The following is a 22,619-nucleotide window of genomic DNA, read 5'->3' on the forward strand; positions in this document are numbered from 1 at the left end:
GCCCTCCTTGATGCACCAGAACGACCACTGCATGCATCGCGGCAGGGCGTTGATTGGGCATGCACGAGAATTTGGTTCTGCTCGCAATATGGATGATACCTGAACGATGAAGTGAACAGGCATGCTAGCACGGGAGACCTATTTCCGCTATACAATACTGGAGTACTCATGTTCCTACTAATAGTAGTAGTAGTAGTACAACTGTGGTACACTTGATGGTCAAAATACTATTCATCCGGTCCTCACAGAGAAGTGACAACACCCTGCGCCTGACACTAGTCCAGGCGGCGTGTTCGGGTTACCAAAGTCAGCCTCACCCTGTGCACTATGCAGTCTGTCACGGCCGCTGTACAGCACATTGGCGCCTCGCCTCGTCTCCCTCTCCGCTCCCATAGCACCACTCCATCTCCATCTCCTTCTCCATCTCCATCTCACTGTGCCACCGTGTACCATCGCCTCACTCGCCTCCCCCAGTACCACTATTCCCTCGCTAGCCGCTCCAGCACCGACATCCTTCTCCCCCGTAAATCAAGCCCCCTTCCAAACTCCACCATGGCCGAACGCGAACCGCGCAGCATCCATATGAGCCGCGATTGGAGCAATCTCCCCAGTGACATCCTCGACCTCTGTTGTTCGTGTATGGATATGTTGAGCGCCCTGCGGCTGGCTGCATGCTCGAGGGACATGCACACGGCCATCGTCGAAGCGAGGCCTAAGCTTTTCAAGACACCCTGCTTGCTGCTATCTGGTCTTGCGAGATTGGCTCACCATGATACGGAGGCATGCATGATGCCCCTCGACTTCAATCCGATCTCCATTAGCCGAAACTTCTTTGCAGGTATGTAGTGGGTCGCCGTACATCATTTCCCTCGACATCGATCCGATCACCATCACCCGAAACTTCTTGGCAGGTATGTACTGGGTCGGCATGAACTCCCACTGGATGGCTGCCTTCGGAGAAGACGGTAAAAAGTTGGTGCTCGTGAACTTCCAGACCTCCCATGAGATTATCATTCCTCCGTTGGATTATATAGAGTATTACCATCGCGGTCCAAGTCATCTAGATTACTACGTCAGTTAGACGGACCTTGTTTTGCAGAAGATTGTAATCTGCCAAGTGCCCACACGACATGCAAATTACGCAGACTTCAAGCTAATTGCCTTGTTCGACCGCGGACTCGCCTATATTTACGCCGGTGCTTTTTTTAGCTGGAGACAACTCGGCTCACAGTGGATCATCGTCAAAGCTGATACACACTTCTGTGATGCTATTGAACACAATGGCATCATCTACGCGATCGACAAAGCAGATGGCACCACGTATTGCTGGGACGGCGCGTGTAAGTTGTTTCCGTCTCATGTTAATGATGACGCCATGACACTGTTTGAACTTTTTGTGATGATTGGCATATCCCTGTTTGAGCAGAATTTGAGTAGAACTATGGCAATGTATTAGGGACGCCGTAAATCAGCTATATTTGGAATGAGTTAATTCATGTGATTGTGACCATGTCATTACAGCCAATTTGTACCCTGAATAATCAAACGGTTAGGAATATATGGATATTATCCTTATTTTACAGTAATCTATATACTACTACTAAATATGAGTGTGTATCAATGGCCATGTTAGTTTCCTCATTTTCATGATGTAGAAACATGCACCACACTGTTGGTTTCATCTAACCATACATTAGGGAAGTAAATGTGCATATGGAGAACTCTATATTTGGAAGTAGTGAAATCCTGCAATGCTTACCATGTGTACATACCTATATTCTCCCTTCAGCAATCAATGGCTTGAATAATATCCTCACAAAAATTTTGCCCACAGAACATGAGTATATAACAATGCATGGTCTGTTAGTTACCTTGAAGAATTTGTTTGTGAGGACAGAACATGATTACTCCCTCCATTCCCAAATATTTGTCTTTCTAGAGATTTTAACAAGTGACTACATACGGAGCAAAATGAGTGAATCTACACTCTAAAATATGTCTACATACATATGTATGTTGTGTCTATTTGAAATGCCTAGAAAGACAAATATTTGGGAACGGAGGGAGTACATAACATGCATGACATGGTAGTTTCCTGTGAAGAATCGATTGCGAGATAACATGAGTATAACCATGCATGGCACTTCTATATTTTCGAACCCAGTATACATTTCCCTGTATTTTCCTCCCAGTTCCAACAGGGACATATCAATGTTGTTTCTTGCATTATCCTACTCATACTCTGAACAATGCTGATCTTACATTAACAATGCCTGTCCTTTTTGATATGATGCAGTGTCCCTACAGTTACTGCCCTTTGTAATCACACCACCTTTGCCAAAAACAAGGAAGCACAACTGGTTCCTCGCTCGATCAGACGACGACAAAAGACTGATGATCATTCGGACACATGAGCCGGAAAAGTTATATTGCAAAAACCCCACTGTATACAAGCACCGTGGAATACGTGAGTATCCGGACAGTGGCTGTTACGTCTATGAGCAGGATACCAGCTTGTTGGGGCCTTTAGGATTTTTTAGTTGGAGGCGGGTAAACAGCCTTGGTTCACACTCTCTGTTTCTCGGACTCAATTATCCGATTAACCAGGAGATCACCGTTGGCAAGGACCTTGATGGTAGAGAGGCTCTGTTTGCTATAGAAAACTGTGTCTACACGGCGAGCCCTAGGAGTTCGGGAGCAAACTCCCCTGATTGTCAATGATACAGCCTGCAGCCAAAAGAAGGTGAGAATGACAAAGGCATCCGGATTAACTTTGATCCTTGGATGTCTCAATTACGACAGGCAGTGATGTGGTTCAAGCCTTCGGGTTTATAGGTAATTGGGCTGTTGCATCGAAAGGGTGGAGTACTGGTGACTCCGGATCACTGGTCGCTGAAGCGGGGCTGCAAATTATGATGGTGCTGGATCATCTCTTCGAATGACTTTGTTGTCTTTGCTGCTGGTTATGGATGGGTAGTTCTTTCTTTTGTTATGCATATTCCTTGTCATTTGGTCATCCTCGTCTATGTCACTCTTACTATGTAATAGTTGCTTCTGTTTAGAATGTCATTCTCGTCTGGATCACGAGAGTCTGAGCACTGCAGATGGGTGCGTTTTGGTGGTGTAGCAAGACTTCTTATGAACAATCATGTCTCGCTGTTTATGTCAGTAGTAGTCACTAGTTAGTGTTTGAATGTTGTATATATCGTTGTTTCGAACTGTTTATTGTCTCGAACTACTGGTGGGCTAAATGAGGGCATCACCATTCTCCAGTGTTCAGAGTATATCTCCTTTTTTCAAGTTATATAATTTGAGCTCAGTGTCTTTTCGATGATGTACACTTGTTTGGGCCAGTGAGGTGTCGTTGAATATGGGTTGAGTAGTAACGCAATGCCAAACAGGTAAATTATGACTCTCAGGCCGGGCTCTCAAAAGATCCTAAAAAAAAGAGGTCGGGCTCTCCAAAAAAGAAAGAATAAGGACTCTTAGGCCGACATGTGGGCGCCACCGGTGTTTTCGTGCGCTTGCGCGCCGAGAGCATATTGGCGCGTGCTCGAAATTCATGCTACCTTTTCATCCCCAATCTCCTGCCCCTCCCCCACCTCTGGAATCTCGATTCCTACTCCAGTTCCCCCAAATCCCCCTCCTGTATTCCCTGTACTCAAGCGCCCTATCATGTCACCGGTCAACGCGGATCTCCGAGCCGGAGATCCTGAGGTCCGTCCAGCCTTCGGTCGATGCGTGCTGTCGCTCAACAGTGGCATGGCGGCGCTTGACGACCAGTTTGCCGGCAAAGTGCTGATGGTAACCATCAACGGCGACCGGCCTCCCGTCTCGCCGGACGACCTTGTCAAAGCTCTTGGCATTGCGCACGGCATCCAAATAAGTGACTTGCTCGTCGAAGTCTGTCCGCCACCGGCTGATTTCTTCATCAGGTTCCGGACAACTTTCGACTGCAGTCGTGTGTTTGAATCTTCCCGGCGTTTGTTCTGCGATGGCGCGCTGGTGAGCTTTGATCGGTGGCACCCAGGATGGGGCTCGGTGCCCTCTGAGCTTGAGTTTTTAACAAAGCTTACCTTCCACGGCATGCCTCAACGTGCTTGGAACAACGAGTCCATGAACAAGCTTATCAACGACCTTGGAGGTGAGCTCGTAAGTATGTTTGTTCCTCCAGACAGCTGGGCTCTGACGGTTATGGCATAGATGAGAAAGCCGTCCACCATACCGAAGGTGATTGGTGTTGAGATAGCGGTGCAGGAACCGGGGTTGTACTATTCGTCGCCACCAAGGCCGCCGCGGACCACGTTAGGGATGTACCTGTATCGAGTGTTCGTGCATGTCGAAGAAGTGGTCAATCCATCAATCGAAGTCCTGCCGCCGCCGCTGGTGCCAGGGTCTGTCGACGACGTCCATTACAGGAGTCAACGTCAGACTTTCCCCGTGTTGCTCGGAACGATGGATGGCACAGGGCCTACTCCATCGCGCGGCGGAGGCCACTGCTTCTTTGGGAGAAGAGGCAGGGCTGGCTGCCTGGATGTGCTTTAATTTGAGGTAACAACTGAATCTTGTCAGATACTAGTTAAATTCGAGCTATGGGTGTGAAGCACTGATATGCCAGTACATTTGATTGTGACATGTTCTAATTTTGTACCTGAACTTTTTTTAGAAAGGGTTGTACGTCAACTTAATGTGCTAGCAGAACTTATTGTGTTGTCTGTCTGTTTTCTTTGCACAACATTCAAGATATTTCCCCGTCATTGATAAAGACGATGAACCGTTATGTATGACTTCGTTGGTTTCAACATAGCCCTTCCCGTAGCGATCCACTGCTTCCATCCTGATTGTGCCGCTTGCGTGAAATTTTTGTATGCAAGTTCAGAGTGCTATGATGTTCTATATGATTGTGTCAACTATATAAGTTTTTACTGAGCATCAGCAATGCATATGGCTGAAAGATGTATTTACGAGCATTGACCGATGGGTCTCTCTCTCTATCTCTCTCTCTCTCACACACGCACACACACGCGCACACGCACAAGTGGGACCCGTTGAATTATTTATTTGCTCGTGACAACTTTTAATTAGGTTCCACTGTAATCTAACTTTTTTCTTAAGTTATTAATTGAGCTCAGTGACTTCAAAAAGTTGTACAGAAGCCTTGTTTGGGCCTTTCTGGCGTCGCTGAATGTGGGCTGAGTAACCATGTTAGGTTGTACTGTAATACACATGCCTTTTTTTTCAACATCAGTAATGCAATTGGGCCGACAGTTGTACACAATATCCGGGTCAACTTGTTATTCTCCGCCCCGCTGGGCTGCAAACTTTCCTAGGAGGTATGCATTAGGCTTAACAAGAAAATGGACTTTAAGAAATAATAAATGGGATGTAATTATAATAACTGGACAGTTACTATGCACCAAACACGTAATTAGTTTGAAAAATATATTATTTTTGGAATTTGAAAATTTTAATTTCATTACTTGTTGCGCGTGCAATATTTCGTTGGATTTTAACATAATACAACTTTATTTTGAAATTATATTTAACCTGACTAGAAATTTCGGATAAAAATATTTCGGATCCCATCAAAATGTGGGAATTTTTTTTGAATTCTGTTTTGAGCGGTTGTTTGAAATTATTAATCGTTGTCCTAGCTAGAAGTTGGGCTGTACTTTTAATAAACTGTAAATGGGCTGTAGTAAATTCCATTAGAATTAAAAATGGGATGTACATTCTTACAAATCATAAATGGGCTATATGTTCTCTGCCAAATCCGAGCTGTGGGCCTACTAAGTTGACGCGTACCAAGGGCTTTGTCAACTTAGTCAATATAAACGATTCTAGCTGCAGCGATCGTACGATGTCCATCCAACGGCCGTAGTGCTTCTTCAACCTCTGGTCTTCTTGCTCCAGCCGCCCAAAGCAGCGCCGGTCCTGTCGCGTGCTCCTGCCTCCCGTGGCCGACTGTGATGCCGCGGAGGCCTCACCGCCCCGTACTACTCCCACCGCTGGCCAGGCCATCCCTCTACTCACCCACACCCCCTGTTATTCTGCGGCGACGACAGCCTCACACCGCAGCCGAACCAGTGAACCCTCGTACTCCTCTCCGCGCGGGCTTCCACTGCTGCGTCTTCCCCGGCTCCGCGTCATCCCCTTCCTAGGCCTCGCCATCATCCAGACCACCGCCCTGGTGCTCTCGGCGCGGCGTGGTCAACGTGGTCAACGACCGACTTCCATCGGAAGAGTACTGTACGTGGAGAGGCTGACAGCTGGGTCCAGGCGGCCGCAAGGAAGTGCCTCCTTATTACGCGCAAAATAATTATTCCTCCACCTGACAGCAGGGACCCACCGGACGGGCCAGCGTATTTCGCGAAAAAAACGTTCCCCCCGCTGTCAGCTCGGACCCACCGGAAGTGCCTCCTTATTACGCACAAAAAAATGAATACTCCCCGTGCTAGCTGGGACCCACCATGGTGGGAGGCTGACTTGTGGGCCTACTAAGTTGACTGGGACGGGGGCCTTTGTCAACTTTAGTTAATATGAACGACTCTAGCTCAAGTGACCGTACGATGTCCATCCAACGGCCGTAGTGCTTCTTCAACCTCTGGTCTTCTTGCTCCAGCCGCCCAAAGCAGCGCCGGTCGTGCCGCATGCTCCTGCCTCCCGTGGCCAGCTGTGCTGCCGCGGAGGCCTCACCGCCCCTACTATTCCCACCGCTGGCCAGGCCCTGCGGCGACGGCAGCCCCACACCGCAGCCGAACCAGTGAACCCTCGTACTCCTCTCCGCGCGGGCTTCCACTGCCGCGTCTTTCCCGGCTCCCCGTCGTCCCCTTCCTAGGCCTCGCCGTCGTCCACCGCCCTGGTGCTCTCGGCGCGGCGTGGTCAACGTGGTCAAGGAACGACTTCCATCAGACGTGGACTGTACGTGGAGAGGCTGACAGCTGGGTCCACGGCCGCAGCAAGGAAGTGCTCCTTATTACGCGGAAAATAATGATTCCTCCACCTGACAGTGGGGACCCACCGGACGGGCCATCGTATTTCGTGAAAAAACGTTTCCCCCTGACTGCGGGGACCCACCAGCTACATCTTCGCACGCAAGGAAGTGCGTCCGGGCAAAAAAAACGATTCGCCCCCCTGACTGCTGGGACCCACCAGCTACATCTTCACAGGCAAGGAAGTGCCTGACAGTCGGGACCCACCTGGTCGAAGCGTATGTAGCATTGTCATTCTGGTCGCGAACGTGTACGTACATACTGGTCGATGTAGAGGCGCGCACGTGTCGTAGTAGAGGCGCGCACGTAGCATATACACGTACGTACAGCGGCCAGTGTGCAAGAAAGAAAATACGGCCACGTACGTACATACGGGCAGGGTCTCGAACGCCTATTCGCGCATACGTATGGCCAGGGCTCGTGTACATGGCTGGGTCGGAACGGAGAAACATCGTCGTCGTCGTGTTCATGGGGAGCCAACCGGCTGGGTCGGAACGGAATGCGTCGTCGTGTTCATCGGGAGGGCTTGGACGGAACAGCCGATGGAAACGAGGCCTGGCGTACCGCAGAATGGAGGAAACGGCCTTGTGTTAGACCGGCCATGTTTGAAATGGGATCCTGTTCATCGGGAGGGGTGTGGCGTACCGCAAAACGGAGGAAACGGACCTCCTACGGTCGAAACGGGGGTCCTGTTGATCGGGAGGGGTGTGGCGTACCGCAAAACGGAGGAAACGGACTTGTGTTGGAGCGCTACGGTCGAAACGGGGGTCCTGTTCATCGGGAGGGGTGTGGGGTACCGCAAAACGGGACTCCACGGGACACTGTTCATCTCCACCGTCGACCCCCTCCAGCCTCCACGGGCTACTGTTCATCCACCGTCGACCTCCTCCAGCCTCCACCTGCGACTGTTCATCCATGGGCTCCTGTTCATCCAGCCTCCACCACGCGCTACTCCACCGGCTACTGTTCAACCAGCCCTCTCCACGGGCTCCTGTTCAACCACCCCTCCACGGGCTATTGTTCATCCAGCCCTCCACCGTCTACTGTTCATTCTGCCCTCCACGGGGTGGTCCTATTTATCCTGCCCTCCACGGGGTCCTGTTCATCCAGCCCCAACCGGCTCGATCGATCGGGGTCCTGTTCATCCAGAGGCAACACCACGGGGTCCTGTTCATCCACCCCCACCGGGAACTGTTCATCCAAACCTCCCCCCCAGCAACGCTCACTGTTAATCCAGAGGCAGCATCGATCGGCTTCAGTTAGCAGCAGTAGCGAAGGAATCGCTCGATCGGGTTCAGTTAACAGCCATCGATCGATCGCTCGGGTTCAGTAACGCGTAGCCTGCAGTGCAATCGCTCGGGTTCAGTTAGAGCCCAACGCCTCGCTCGGGTTCAGTTAGAGCCAACGCCTCGCACACACGCGCGTACGTGTACGAGAGAAATGCGCATCGCTCGGCCCCCGACCTCCCACCGTAACCGGGAACTCCCCGAAATTTTCCTCGCCCTCGCTTCTACCACGGTTTTTTCCGTCATGGACGGCCCAAAGAATGTCATGCAGCTGCGTCTCCGGCCCGCCCAGGACAAAAAGCCCATTTTCTATCATGATTTTTTGTCATAGAAGTAGGAGATCACCACATCTATGATGATACCGGGTTTTGTCACAATTATCGTCATAGAAGTGTCATATGTATGACAGAAAAAAAATTATTCGGCCCAAAATGTCACGGATGTGTCTTTTTTTTGTAGTGTATTCTTCCTGAGCCGCAACTGTTTATGCCAGAGTCATTGATGACGAAGATGATGCTACTTCATCACCTCCAACTTTGGCGCGTATCGACACTGCACCGAGTTCTTCTGCTCCACCTAACCTCAACGACGACCCTGCTGCTTCACCTACCCCTCATGGAAACGAGTAGAGGCTCTATGTCTTCAAACCTTTTTGGTCCTTCCTGACAAAAGGGGGAGAAGCATATGAGTTGATAGTCTTCAAGCGGGTCCATATGGGTGGTTGCTATACTTTTGCCAAGTGCTTACAACTCTCGCTTCTGATACATTTGGTTCTTTGAGTTGTAACACTTAAACTTGATGGTCGTCTGCTACTTTTCTGCTATTCTGTGATGCGACGATAAATTCCGCATGTGCGATGATAAATCCCGCACGAAGTCATATTGCAGACGTCCATTTTTCATTATGCATGTCATTATCTTCATTTTATCTTTACATGCATGATGAATTGTCTTCATAAGTTGAAGAGGATCTCCACGAGTACAACCTGCCATGTGCATTTGCATTCCAAAAGCAAATTACTTATATGCACATCTTCATGGGGAGCCTTTTACTACTTACGAAGACAATGTCTTAATTCTTTACAATTTCACATACTTTTATCCCCGTTGAAAACTTCAACCAGTTTGTCATCAATCACCAAAAAGGGGGAGATTGTAAGTGCATCTAGTGCCACCCCTAGTTGGTTTTGGAGTATTGACGACAAACCTGGTTGAGGGACTAATGTGTTTGTGAGAATTGCAGGATAACACAGGTAGTGGTCCCTCATTGATTCGGTTTACCTGCCGGAGATGACCCCTAAAAATGTATGAAGACATTGAAGACAATGGTGGTATGTGAAGACAATCACATCGACGCTTATGACTCGAGAAGACATTCACGTGAAGACTATGGAGTGCGAAGACATAGTTGTTTCGTAGTTTCCTTTTCTTCTTTGTTGAGTCGTAGGAACCACCGTACTGTTAAGTGGGGTCCAAGTGAACAAAGTCAGAGTGACTGAAGTGATGCTCAACCAAATCCTATGTCTTCGAGCGAAGACAATGAGAGCAAATCTTATCCTGAGCTGGATGAGTCAACTTTACTTGTAGCCCAAGTCAAGTTGCCGCATGTGTTTGAAATCTGACCGTTGGAACACGTGTCAGTTCCTTAGTGACCCAGGGTCATTTCGGACAAATCAGGTCGGGTTGCCTAGTATAAATAGCCCACCCCCTACACCATAAATTGGTGGCTGCTCAGAGTTAGTGCACGGCTTTTGTCGTTTGAGAGCAACCCACCTCCGAAACTTTTGAGAGAGACAAATTCTTGCAAGGACAAAGCCAAAACACCCAGAGCCAAAGAGTGTGAGGCATCACTGAAGTCTTTCTGTTCGCGTGACCTGAAGACTTGTTACACTTGAGGACTGTGAATCCTTCAGCCGGTTAGGTGTCGCGTTCTGAGCATTCAAGAGTCATTGTGGATTACCGGTGAACGAAGTCTGTGAAGGTTCGGAAGTCTACCTTGAAGACTTACCAGAGTGATTGGGTGAGGACTGGGTGTCCTTAGCTCAAGGGGAATAAGGTGAAGACGCGGTCTTCTGAGTTGAATCTCAGCCTCCCTAACCAGACGTACAGTTGTCACAGCAACTGGAACTGGTCCAACAAATCCTTGTCCTCACCAAGAGACTGGTTCTATCTTTTCCCTCTCTTTACTTACAGTTTGTCTTCGTGAAGTCATTGCCTGCTTGCACTATCTGTTTGACTTCTCTGTGTAACTACTTATTCTGATTGGCTTCATACTATCTTCCATCCTGATCTATACTGCCTAGCTGCTAATAGTCTTCGTACTTTCACTTCATTGAATACTTGACTATGGCTTGACTAGTGTAGTCTACCTTCCGCTGCATGTTAATAGGCTCATTGCTATTGTTTGTCTTCGAAACTTCCATGTTTTGAAGACTTTCCTAAAAATTGCCTATTCACCCCCCCTCTAGTCGATAACAAGCACTTTCATAAACCATTGCAGCAACTCAGTAGCGGATGTTGTAAACTTGTGATGAATTTTCCGACATCCTTTGTATCATAACAAATAAAAGTTAAAAAATATTACAAAAATAAGTTTATATGAATAGTTTCACATTTGGCCCACCTTGGCTCATTGGACTGGATCCGCCACAGCAACAACACGCCATGTGATTTATGGTTGCGTTCGGTTTATATATCTAACGGTTATTAAAAGGAGAAAATGGTACTCCTTTGATTTACAAGAATTTTGGTAGAATTGTATATTATAGGATTCTTATAGATTTTTCATTTCCTTAAATCCCTTTGGTTTGCAAGAATGAATTCATATTTCTACGTAGAATTGGTACTCATCCTTCACAGTTCAAGAAAGAAAAATCTCAAACCTAATTTTTGAACATAGTACAGACGTAAACGCTCATATAAACGCGCATACACTCACCTCTATGAACGCACACCCTACCCCCAAGCACCTTCGACAGACTGAACCGACATATCTCTTGAGATTTTACTTGAACCCTAATCATCCAACCACATGCTGGTTCGCAATCTCAAACATAATCAAAAGATTCATATCCTATAAACCAAATGACATTTCTTTTTCCCTGAACGTTTCACATGAGGTGCGTGACATTTCATTTGATATGACCCTGAACGTTTCACCGGATATGTTCTCGACCTGAACCTACCGATCTACTTGCTCTGCCCCCCACCTCCGCCGCTCCTGCTCTCCGGGGGATTGGATGATTTACCCCATTTTATAAGGGGTTGGATGATTTGCCCTTTGATTGTCTCAATGACAGTGGCCCCGGACTCCATCCGGTAGCCTCTCGGAAGGGGCAAATGATCCGATGGAGAAGTGGGGCAAAAGATCCAATTTCTCCCTGCTCTCCAATCTTGGCCTCGCTGGCCGACTGCGCCCTTTCCTCGTTACTGCGCAGCCAGCCAGTTCTTTTCTCCCCCGCACCTCATTAGTCCTCGCCGCCGACCCAGCGCCACCGCCCCCGATTTAGGCGAGTTCGCTGAAGGTCGCAGCGAAGAAAAACGGTGGCTGCCATGGACGGGGGTGGTGAACTGGGGATCACCAAGAAAGAGGCGGAGGCCGAGTACCATTGCCACGACTTCGAGTGGGAGGACCTCCGGGCGGATGTGGAAGCCAACCCTTCCTTCTCCTACCACCTTTCCCCTTTCCCCACGATCACCGCCTCGCCGCAGCCACCGTCATCGGAGGCCTGGAGAAGCTTCCACCGCTGCCACGCCTCCGGCAAATTCTTCAAGGTTCCTTATTTCCCCTTCTCTCCTCGCCCCCTTGTGCAAAATACCTTCTTATTGTATTTCACCTATCAATTCGGTAGGAATATGAACTAGATCGTATTCGACAAAATGAACTAGATCACATTGGTAGAGAAATGTTCAGATTCATGCACTATTTCTTTATCGGGCAAACGACTGCACTTCTTGGAGTTAAGCCGTGCAGCTAGACAAAACACGGCAAAGTAACAGTGCATGTGTGCTCCACAAGGCGAGAGAAGGGAGACTAGATAACTTCCTTCCCAAAAAATTTCATGAGTGAAGACAGACTATAACTAAGAGCATCTCCAGCCGTTGCCCCCCCCCCCCCCCCCCCCAGGAGGCATAAAAATTGCTGCCTGGGGGCGAGCTGGCGCTAAAATCGGCTCTGGGGCGATTGGGTGCCCAGCCATCGCCCCCAGGCGCCGATATCGGCCCGCTTTTTCAGCCCACTTTCGGCGAAAATCGGCCCGATATCGGCGCAAATTGGCCCATATTCGCCGTGGTTCGGCGCGAATTCAACAAAAATAAATTTTTTTCACATAGTTCATCACATAGTAATTTTTTTATCACATAGTTCATCACAGAAAGTCAATACAAGTAGTTCAATACAAATTATATAGTTCAACAAATAAAAACTCATATTTCATCACACGTCGAGCTAGGCGTTGCCTTTGAGCCTTCATAGGTGCTCCACCAGATCCTGCTGCAGTTATTGATGCACCTGTGGGTATCGGATCTCCTGACGCATATTGAGGAAGGCAGTCCAGGTTGCCGGTAGCTGGTGATCAACTTGGTCAAAAGGACCCTGCCTCTAGTATGGTTCAGTGTCAAACACTGGCTCTTCCTGCTCGCTCTCAATGATCATGTTGTGCAAGATGACACAACAAGTCATGATCTCCCACATTTGATCTTTCGACCAGGTCTGAGCAGGGTACCGGACAAGAGCAAATCGAGATTAGAGCACACCAAATGCCGGCTCGACATCCTTCGTGCAAGCCTCCTGAACCTTCGCAAAGTGGGACTTCTTGCCTCCTGGCACAACGTTTGAGATAGTCTTCACAAATGTAGACCATCTCGGATAGATGCCATCAGCTAGGTAGTACCCCTTGTTGTAGTGCCGCCCATTGACCTCGAAGTTCACCGGAGGAGAATGACCTTCAACAAGCTTGGCAAAGACAGGGGAGCACTGCAGCACGTTGATGTCATTGTGAGTTCCTGGCATACCAAAGAAGGAGTGCCAAATCCAGAGGTCCTGTGTGGCCACTGCCTCAAGTACCACACTGCAACCGCCTTTGGCGCCTTTGTACATCCCCTGCCAAGCAAATGGACAGTTCTTCCATTTCCAATGCATGCAGTCGATGCTTCCAAGCATCCCAGGAAATCCTCTTGCTGCATTCTGTGCTAGGATCCGAGCAGTGTCTTCAGCATTGGGTGATCGCAAGTATTGCGGTCCAAACACTGCCACCACTGCCCTGCAGAACTTGTAGAAACACTCAATGGTCGTGGACTCGGCCATGCGCCCATAGTCGTCGAGTGAATCACCGGGAGCTCCGTATGCAAGCATCCTCATAGCTGTCGTGCACTTCTGGATTGAGGTGAATCCAAGTTTGCCGGTGCAATCCTTCTTGCACTTGAAGTAGCTGTCGAACTCCCGGATGGAATTCACAATCCTGAGGAAAAGCTTTTGGCTCATCCGATAACGGCGCTGAAACACTTTGTCGCCGTGCAGTGGAGTGTCGGCGAAGTAGTCGGAGTAGAGCATGCAATAGCCTTCCAGACGATGCCGGTTCTTTGCTTTCAGCCGCCCCGGCGCCGAGCCACCTCGCCGCGGCTTTTCATTGCTCGCGAGCAGGCCGGCGAGGGCGGCGAGGACCATGAGATGCTCCTCGTCCTGGACATCGGCATCAGCTTCCTCCTCCGGCAGCGCCGCGAGCGCCTCCTCGTCGTCCGAGTCCATCGCCGAGTAGACAAATCGCCGAACACCTGGCGGGTGTGGTGGGCGCACACCCGCCGGTATACCGCCCTGCACGGCCGGAGTGCCGGAAAACTCGCCCGGGCGGTGGTGGAGAGGCTGCCGCGGCGAAACCTTCTCCCTTTTCCAGCGGGGAATGGCCTTTCTAGCGGTGCTGGGCGGTGGGGGGCGCCGGGATCGACAGGGTGGTGGCCGAGCGCGCGGGAGGTGGGGGGCGAATCTGGACGAATGACTTGACTTTTCGCCTGACAGTGTGGCCCAGGCGTGTTTTCCCCTTCCACCGGAGCCCCCGAGCGCGCCTCAGTGCGCTGGGTACGGCCTGCGATCGCCGGGCCCAAAAACGGGCAGAGCCCGCGGATTTCGGCGTCTTGGGGGCGCGACTGGGGGCTTTTTTCGGCGCCGGCGCGAAAAAAGTCGCCCTGGGGGGCCTGTTGGGGGCGCGGCTGGAGATGCTCTAAAGCGTCAAATGAGCAATTGGAATGAAATTATTTCCTGAGTAACAGTGTTCGACACTCTGTACCATCATCACCAAATTCGCAAATACCAGAAGATTGTCCGTTTGTTCATTCTTATAGAATGGGAACTTTTACTAGGTGTTAAGGTATGATGTGCCCATGTGGGTATACCAATATGTACACCAAGGACTCTCGTGTCAGCAGCATCTTGTTAGTATGGATTAAGACTAGCGATATTTATAGAGATACAGTGTTGCTATCTACAGCAGACTGAACTTGGGGGGATTGACAAAATGGCACATCTTCGTTTAGCTTTGAAAAAAATAACATAGTAGGTTTTTAACCATGGCTCTCATGTCGCACCCTGTGTGTTAGATGATCAATTTTGCTCTCGTGCATTTATTTTTTCTTCATTTTCTGCTTTTTGTTTACCCATATGCTTTGGAAAAATCAAATTAAAGTGTTATACATTACCTTATTGATTGCTAGGCAAATATGTATGTCAACTAATATAGTAGGACTTTGAGTAGGAAGAACTGACGAGTTCGTATCATTAGTTCCCGCAAATCAATTTAAGATCCCATCTCACTTTGTTAGGAAAGAAGGTATTTGCTGAAGGAATTTCCTGAACTGCTTAACAGCAAAGGATGTGCAAAGGTTTTAGAGGTGGGGTGTGGGAATGGAAGCACTGTTGTCCCCATTCTACGGTAATGTTCTCAGATCTGTAATTTCATTTCAGTAAAATCAATCCATTGCTAATAGGTTCTCTCAATGCAGAATGTTTATTGTATTATATTGCAGTAGTCTTATAGCCGCGAGCCCGCAGCTAGCTTTGAATATGAGCATTTATCAAGGTACATGCAAAGATCGTGAGGGACGACTTTGAGGAAGAGGGAGATCAAAGTGAAAATTCAGGAAAAACATAGTAGATTCAAGAGGAACGAAGGGGATTGGGGATGCAATTGCAATATTAGTGGTTCAGTCCAATACAACACACCATATAAAAACAAAGAAAAGTTGCAGTGGGGCTTTGTCCTACTGTATAGCTCAAAACAAAAATACAATACACCGGCCTTGGCTTATACTGGTAGTCGCTGCCTATGGAGCTCGAGCCATCCTTCCAAATTGCCATGGATAGATGCTAGCACATCCGCCCACTTAATCAGCTCATGTTTAGTACTTGGTCCAAATTCTTTGGACCTGAGTGCACTGAACAATGACTATATCCTTCTAGACATTGGTCGAGCTGCTCTGTTTGGCAATCAAATTGAGGTGGTGAACAGAACTGCAATTGAGCAGCTACTCTGTTTGGCTATCTGATATTGAGACTTGTGGGTTGTGGCGTACCATGAACCTTTTACGCATTTTGAGGAATGCTCAGAAAATCATGCAGAACTGTCAAAGGGTATGCTTAAGGTGAGCAGTTATTAATAAATGACCACCAAAATCACAGGATGTTTGTTAGGCAAGAGAGGCCTTTCGATGAACTAAATAGTTACTACTGTCTAAGGTTCGGATGAAACCAGCAAAGGCTGCAAGATGCCTGTGCATATATGAACCTGAAGCATAAGATTTTTGCGCATTCTTTGTTTGCCCGCGACCCATGGTGCTTGAACTCTTATTTATTTAATTCGGTGTGCCAACCCTGGCAATTCCCTTCCCTTTAAGTTTATTGCATGCAATGCGGACCTCTCCTTTTCTTTTTGCACGCCTACGGCACTGATTGTATCTCTTTAAGGCATTTAGAGCAAAACACACAGATAGAATAAAGTTGCGAATAGTCATTGTTTCGTAGTCGATGAACATTTATAGTGAACACACAAGGACTATTGCTAATGATGATGACAGTCATAATGAACGATTCGTGCAGATGTAGTCCAAGCATCAGTGTCTATGCTTGTGATTGTAGTGAAGACACTCTAGAGAAAGCAAATGAGATTGTGTGTAATACACAGGGGGTTGATGCCAAGGATAGGTTCCACCCTTTTTTGCTGGATGTTTCTAAAGAAAATTTTCCAGGTTGGTTGTTCTGCAAATGCTGTCAAAGTTCAGATGGAAAAGTTGTTGATCTCTCACCAGGTACTTTGTTTATATATTGTCTGTTTCAAAGCAAAAGAATCGCATAATATTGAACTCATCTATGTCGCTCCTTCCAGATTCAAGTCATCTTTATGTAAGGGGAAAAAACTCAATCTCGCTGAAAGAAGATCAGTGTTGTGTTGGCGGCATAGATTTTATCACCATGGTTGGTGTTTTGTTCTACCATCTATCATTCTCCCTCCCTTCAGCCAGAGCATCTGCGTCAGCATTAGATTCAGCTCAGTTATACTTTTAGATTTGACATCATGGTGTGGTCGGATTTCTATTCGGAGAAGTTATAATAAATATTCTAATTCTGGATGTATTAAATGGGAAACCCAAACCTTCACCATTGGTGCCCACATCTATACCTGGTTAATAAATACTGTCTTTTTGTTGACAGATATTTATGTTGTCAGCCATACCCTTCAACACAATTTCAGCTACTCTAGAGCGTTGTATGTCTGTTCTAAAACCAGGCGGCCTTGTTTTGTTCAGGGATTATGGTAACATCTCAGGCATGGTGTTAACTTGTATAATTTACTTATAAGCAATCACTTCTTGACAACTCTTCTTGTTTCCATGTTAGGCGTTTATGACATGACAATGCTTCGATTCTTGCCTCACCAAAGAGTGGGATTTCGGGAATATATGCGTGCTGATGGCACCTATTCTTATTTCTTCTCGTTGGACACTGTAAGAGAACTCTTTCATGCTGCTGGACTACTAGAGGTAACTCTAAAATCTCAATGATTTAATATGGAAGGTTACTTTGAACAGTACTGCACCATGAGTCAGTAGCACCTGCATCAGGCACCTCAAGATGTCCATGCACAGGACAGTTTTATCTAGTTGCCAATTTCATTTCATCTATTCATTTTATCTTGTAGAGTCGTTGTATTCAGTTGTCTTCTAGATATCTGTTGTTAGGGACTGGCTATTGAAATAAACCATTATCACAAGGAATATACCAAGTTCCTATCTGTCCCTATATACCACCACAGTAGGTCCAGGGTCACCCTGATCAGGCTTTTAGCATCTGAGCTATCCCTTTACACCCTCTGTTTTCCTTAATACAGTATGCAACTGTCAGCGAACCATATAGGCATGATTTGTTGATTGTTCTGTATGTCCGCTGACATTATCTTTTGTGTGGATCATAGTTAATGCAACATAATTCTATGTCAAATTTATTCTTTACGCCTTAATTTTAATTGCAGTTTGGAGTTAGACTTGTACTACTAAACAAAATATGGTTCCAATCCCAAATTTCATCAACAAGCTTCTAAAATTGTCCTGCTTTTATCTAATTAATACTACTTATCTTTTCATTTCCTTCATTTTCTTAGGTGGTTTGCTTCAGTCTCATTTTTCATTACGTGTCTACAGCTTATATGAAGCTCACATGTATTTGCTTATCTGTGTGCAGTTGGAGCTGGAATACTGCTGTGTCAGATCAGTGAATCGAAAGAATGGCAAGAACATGCAAAGGGTATGGGTGCATGGAAAATTTAAAAAACCCACAAGTCAATGACTTTGTGGTTCCTCGGATGTGCTTCTAATGTAAGAATGCTCTGCCGCGAACATGTAAATTTGCGAATTTAAATACATATGCTTTCACTTCTTGAATCATGGTTCCTTGATTTCTGCTGTGTCCTTCTAACATAGAGATGGTTTTTGCGGTAAAACAACAATGTTTAACGAACGAGCATACCAATTTGCAAAATCAAAATTTCTATACTTCTTGTGCATGTCATATATGTTGTGACAGCATCAATATATTTCTTTGTGTTGGCCGTGTTTTCTGATTTTATTAGTGGCACATGTCTGTATGCAGTGATTATTTTGCTTCAATCATTGTCATCATGTGCTTCTCTTATTGTACAAACGTTGTGTTTCAACCACTACGCCTATGTGCTTCGGTCGATGCTTGCTGCTTCTTGGGGTGATTTTTTTTTGTTTCATTGACAGTTCTATTAGAAAGACATTATTTTGTTGCACCAGATTACAGTCGTGTTGCCAAGGATGCTACAATGCTGCAGAGTGTGTTGTGGCCGGGAGCTTGCAGAGTCGTGTTGCCAAGGATGCTACAATGTTGTTGCAATTATGTTCAATGTATTTACTAGTGGATGGAAGCAAGTTTGCAGCATGCATATATCAAGCATTGTAATGTTGGTGATTTGAAAGAAGCAAATATGTTGATTGTCGGAAACATTTTGTATGAACAGACAAGCACGGTAATGTTGGCAAGTAGTAGTGGCATTGGGAAATTTGCGTCGTAACACCATTCATAAATTTCTATTAGATCAGAACAAAATTCAGTTGCAATGGAAGCTAATTCTCTAGCTAGCCGAAGCAAAGTTTAGTACTACCAGAAACAAATAAAGCATTTCGTATTTCCGTTGGACGCGAGTTTTTGTCATATTGAAGAAGTACTACTGGAAACACATTTTCTACATATGGAAACAAACTACACCTGGGATATGTGCAAAAAAGACTTTCCGGGAACAGGAGAAAATAAAGCAAAACTATGATGGAGTTTTTGGGCCAAAAGAGCACCAAGGCCAAGAAGGCCTCAGAGGTGTCTATGAGGCCCACACAGGTAGCCCAGATCTAAGCGCCTGGCTTGGGTGTGGGCGGCCCACGAGCAGCCCTAGGTGCCCTCTCGGTGATATATCTCCGCCATCTTCCCAAGAAACACAAACATATTTTTGTCATAATTTTCCATCATAGGGGCGGAATAGAAAACCCTACTTACTCTTCTCGAAGTGTTGACCCCACCGGCCCCCTCCGACCGGGGGAAAATGAAAGCAATCGTTGTCATCAAAACCAAGGTGTTGTGGACAACATCTTCATTGATCCCATCACCACCATCTCCATCTAAAACACTAGCCCCCATATCCACCTCTATTGTCGTCTATGAACAATTGGTGTAGGTCTGTTACCGGAATCACTTCCCGGTGTTAATTGTTCTTTAGTAGTTGATGCCTTGTGTTTTGTTGGTGAAATATTTATGCTTCAACTTTTCATACATATTCATACCACACCGGTCATGTCCATTATGATGATTGTCAGTAGTTGCACCATGTTCTTGAGGACATGGCAGAAAGCCCATTGTTAATGGGCATACAAATTTGCAATAAAGATTGATGTTTGATTATATATTTTGGTGTAATTCTTTAGTGGTGATGTGAGAGTGTTGACTATATGTCACTTCACCTTTATGTATCTACAGGAGACCATTGTGTTATAATATGTCTAGGAGGGCAGGCCAAAGTGACAAAATATTGGTCATTGAATTTATAAGCTATAACATGAGGGTTGAATAGGGACTCCGGATCTTAAAGCTATAGTTAGACTTTGTCTTAACTATTCTTAATAGTTGTGGATGCTTGCTAAAGGTATATAATCATAAGTATGTGTGAGTCAATAGCTTTGCAACATATAGGCTTAGGTTCTATGAACTATCCACAAAACAACTACCAAGTGATTATGAAATTAACAACTAGGTGATATTCATGTCGTCATTGAGAACGATTTAGTCCATATAAGAAACACCACCGGCTTGTCATTCGAACACTTGAGAATTAGGCCACTTATTGCAAACATTTACTTATATTGTTCTTTTACATACTTGCAACTGTTCAACCATCAAACAACACAACCACCACAATTTTCAACATTTGCAGTTATCTATAGCCGATTTCCACATGACAATTCTGTCTGTTTTTCATTGGGTTCAATACTCTTACTTATCAGAAATATCTACAATTTATCCCTGCACTTGTGGGATATCATATACCACTAGTACAAAACGGCCATAGAACCCATGGAAGCAGTTGTGTCCCCAAAATACGGAACCACCTGTAATAACCAACCGGAAGCGATTATGACTGTGGAAGAAAATAATGGAGGCGGTTAGTATTCTACAATTTCATCTAGTATAATGTTAAGGCAGTTGTTACTATGTAACTGCCTCTAGTTTCTCAAGAGTGCAAGCCCCTGTATAAACCATAAACCACTTATGGTGAGATAGTACCTCGAGGTGTAGATATTTCCCTTCTCTTTGTCCTCGATTTCTCCTTCACCGCTCTTCATTTTCCATTCCTTCCTCCCCCAAGCATGTGGGATCTGCAACGCGTCTTCATCGGGGATTGCCATCGATTGAGTCCTCCGATGAACACACCATCAGCCGGTGCCGCGTGATAGGTCCCAAATGTATATTTTTTATTGCTTCATGCTATTGTATATCACTTTTGTATAGTTTTTGCGCCAATTTTTATTATTTCTCTGAACTAACCTATTAATCCAGTGCCTAGTGTAAATTCCTGTATTTTTTTTGCTTTTTTGGATTTTCAGGAACATCAATTTTACATGACGAAAAAATGGAAAATTATAGATTTTTTTCGCATCAAGAAGCTTCCAGGGAGCACTGGAGCTAGCCGCGAGGGACTCCTATGGGCCTCATGTGGTAGCAGGTGACCGTGTGGGCCCCACGGGAGGCCTCTCCATCGCATCTTTCTTTCGTCGCCTTTATGTACTCCTGAAATCCCTAAAAATAATTATAGGGGAATTTTTCTATCGCTGCACACCTCTGTTTCACCAATCCAATCTGGAGATCTTTTCTAGTGTTCTGTCAGAGGGAGAATTCGTCACAGTGGCCATCTACATCAACCTTCACTATGATCACCTGTGAGTAGTTTTCTCTGTACTATGGATACATAGCAATAGGTAGATGGCAATTTCTCCCTTGTTCTTCAATACAATGATCACATTCGCTGTCCTACATGATTGTAATCCATATGATGTAATCTTTATTGGTGTGTTTTTTGCGGTATGATGAATTGTCACTTTATGATCAGATCTAATATGTTTTTTTGGATTCTTCCGAGTTCTTTGTTGCATAATTTATAGAGATATATGCTCTCTGATCTATTAGTCTTGCACTGGCCATGTTGAAATTATGATCTCCAAGAGGGAGTTGTGTATGTTAGTTGGGTCCAATCTTGCAAGTAATCTACTTTTGGTGACAGAAAGTGAAAAAGGCTTGTATTGTGTTGTTTCATTAAGGATAAAAAGATAGTTTTGTATTTTTCCTTTGAATGCAGGGTGAATATACTATCTACATCATATCTCCATACTTATTACAATACTCTATTTTACTTGATACTTTGAGATGCATGTTGAATAGCGATCTTGGGTGGAGTATTCGTTATAGACATGATGCATATATGCATTTTTGCTATGTATAGTTATACTAATAAAACTGCAATTTAATTCATACGCAACTGTAAATTGTTCTCCACACCATGTTATCTTTTATTGCGGAGATGCCGGTAGTGAAACTATGGATCCCGGTCCATTCGTCTCTATTATTTTCAACCTCGATCAAACACTCTTTACAATCTCTTTACTTTTATTTCTGTTGCTGCAGCCACTAATTCCAAACACAAGTTGCTTTAATCTTTATAACTAGCAGGACTAGTAAGACTAACAAGCTTACCAGTATCGTTGGGGGCCGAGGAAAGTTCAATATTTGAGTGTGTAGGTACCAACCATTGGTGGCCATTAAAAGCTCTTATTGGTTCGATAAACCTTAACGTCATCCACTTGAGGGAAATTACAGCTTTCCTACAAGCCTCTGCACTTAGGAGGCCAACACCTTCCTAGATTAGAGGAAGTACCACGTCAGATTCACCTTGCCACACCATCAACCCAGGCCTCTATCGTGGAAAATCTGCGCGACCACGCCATTGATCCAGGCCTTTGTCATGGTAGATCCGCTCAACCACACCATCGACACAAGCCTCCTCTCAACTACGGCAATGTTGTGGCAGATCTGCCTGGCCAAGCCATCAAACGAGGCAGCTCGAGGGGGTGACCAAGGTGGTGAAGTACGATAAGATAGTGTTGTCACTGCCGCTGACCATCAGCGATGCCTCCACCAGCGGAGTTCATCACCCAGGATGGCCCCTTATTACAACATCAACCTAGATCTCCGGCCTAGTGAGCTCCCATGTGTGATCAGCCTTCTAGGATTTGCAATG

The 22,619-nt window shown here is 46.1% G+C and overlaps 1 protein-coding gene across 2 annotated transcripts; it reads left to right on the forward strand.

The window, feature by feature from the left end:
* Positions 1–11,640: 11,640 nt before the first annotated feature.
* On the forward strand, positions 11,641–18,842 carry LOC123168235 (tRNA N(3)-methylcytidine methyltransferase METTL6). Of its 2 annotated transcripts, none has more exons than XM_044586107.1 (8): positions 11,641–12,051; positions 15,096–15,200; positions 16,364–16,572; positions 16,650–16,738; positions 16,976–17,078; positions 17,162–17,304; positions 18,002–18,135; positions 18,577–18,842. In XM_044586107.1, exons 1-7 carry the CDS (start codon positions 11,921–11,923, stop codon positions 18,104–18,106), a joined length of 885 nt encoding a protein of 294 aa, XP_044442042.1. In that variant the 5' UTR covers positions 11,641–11,920; the 3' UTR covers positions 18,107–18,135; positions 18,577–18,842. The 2 variants fall into 2 exon arrangements, with proteins under 2 accessions (XP_044442042.1, XP_044442041.1); XM_044586106.1 differs by having other exon boundaries at positions 11,643–12,051; positions 15,091–15,200.
* The last annotated feature ends 3,777 nt before the right edge of the window (positions 18,843–22,619 follow it).

The sequence above is a fragment of the Triticum aestivum genome, chromosome 7D, assembly GCF_018294505.1.
Source record: "Triticum aestivum cultivar Chinese Spring chromosome 7D, IWGSC CS RefSeq v2.1, whole genome shotgun sequence".
In the NCBI taxonomy this organism is placed as follows: domain Eukaryota; kingdom Viridiplantae; phylum Streptophyta; class Magnoliopsida; order Poales; family Poaceae; genus Triticum; species Triticum aestivum.

Coding starts and splice junctions, on each gene's coding strand:
- LOC123168235 (XM_044586106.1), top strand. CDS start 11,830: ATGGACGGGGGTGGTGAACTGGGGATCACCAAGAAAGAGGCGGAGGCC. Junction 17,079..17,161: donor TGTTTTGTTCAGGGATTATG/GTAACATCTCAG, acceptor TTTCCATGTTAG/GCGTTTATGACATGACAATG. Junction 17,305..18,001: donor ATGCTGCTGGACTACTAGAG/GTAACTCTAAAA, acceptor ATCTGTGTGCAG/TTGGAGCTGGAATACTGCTG.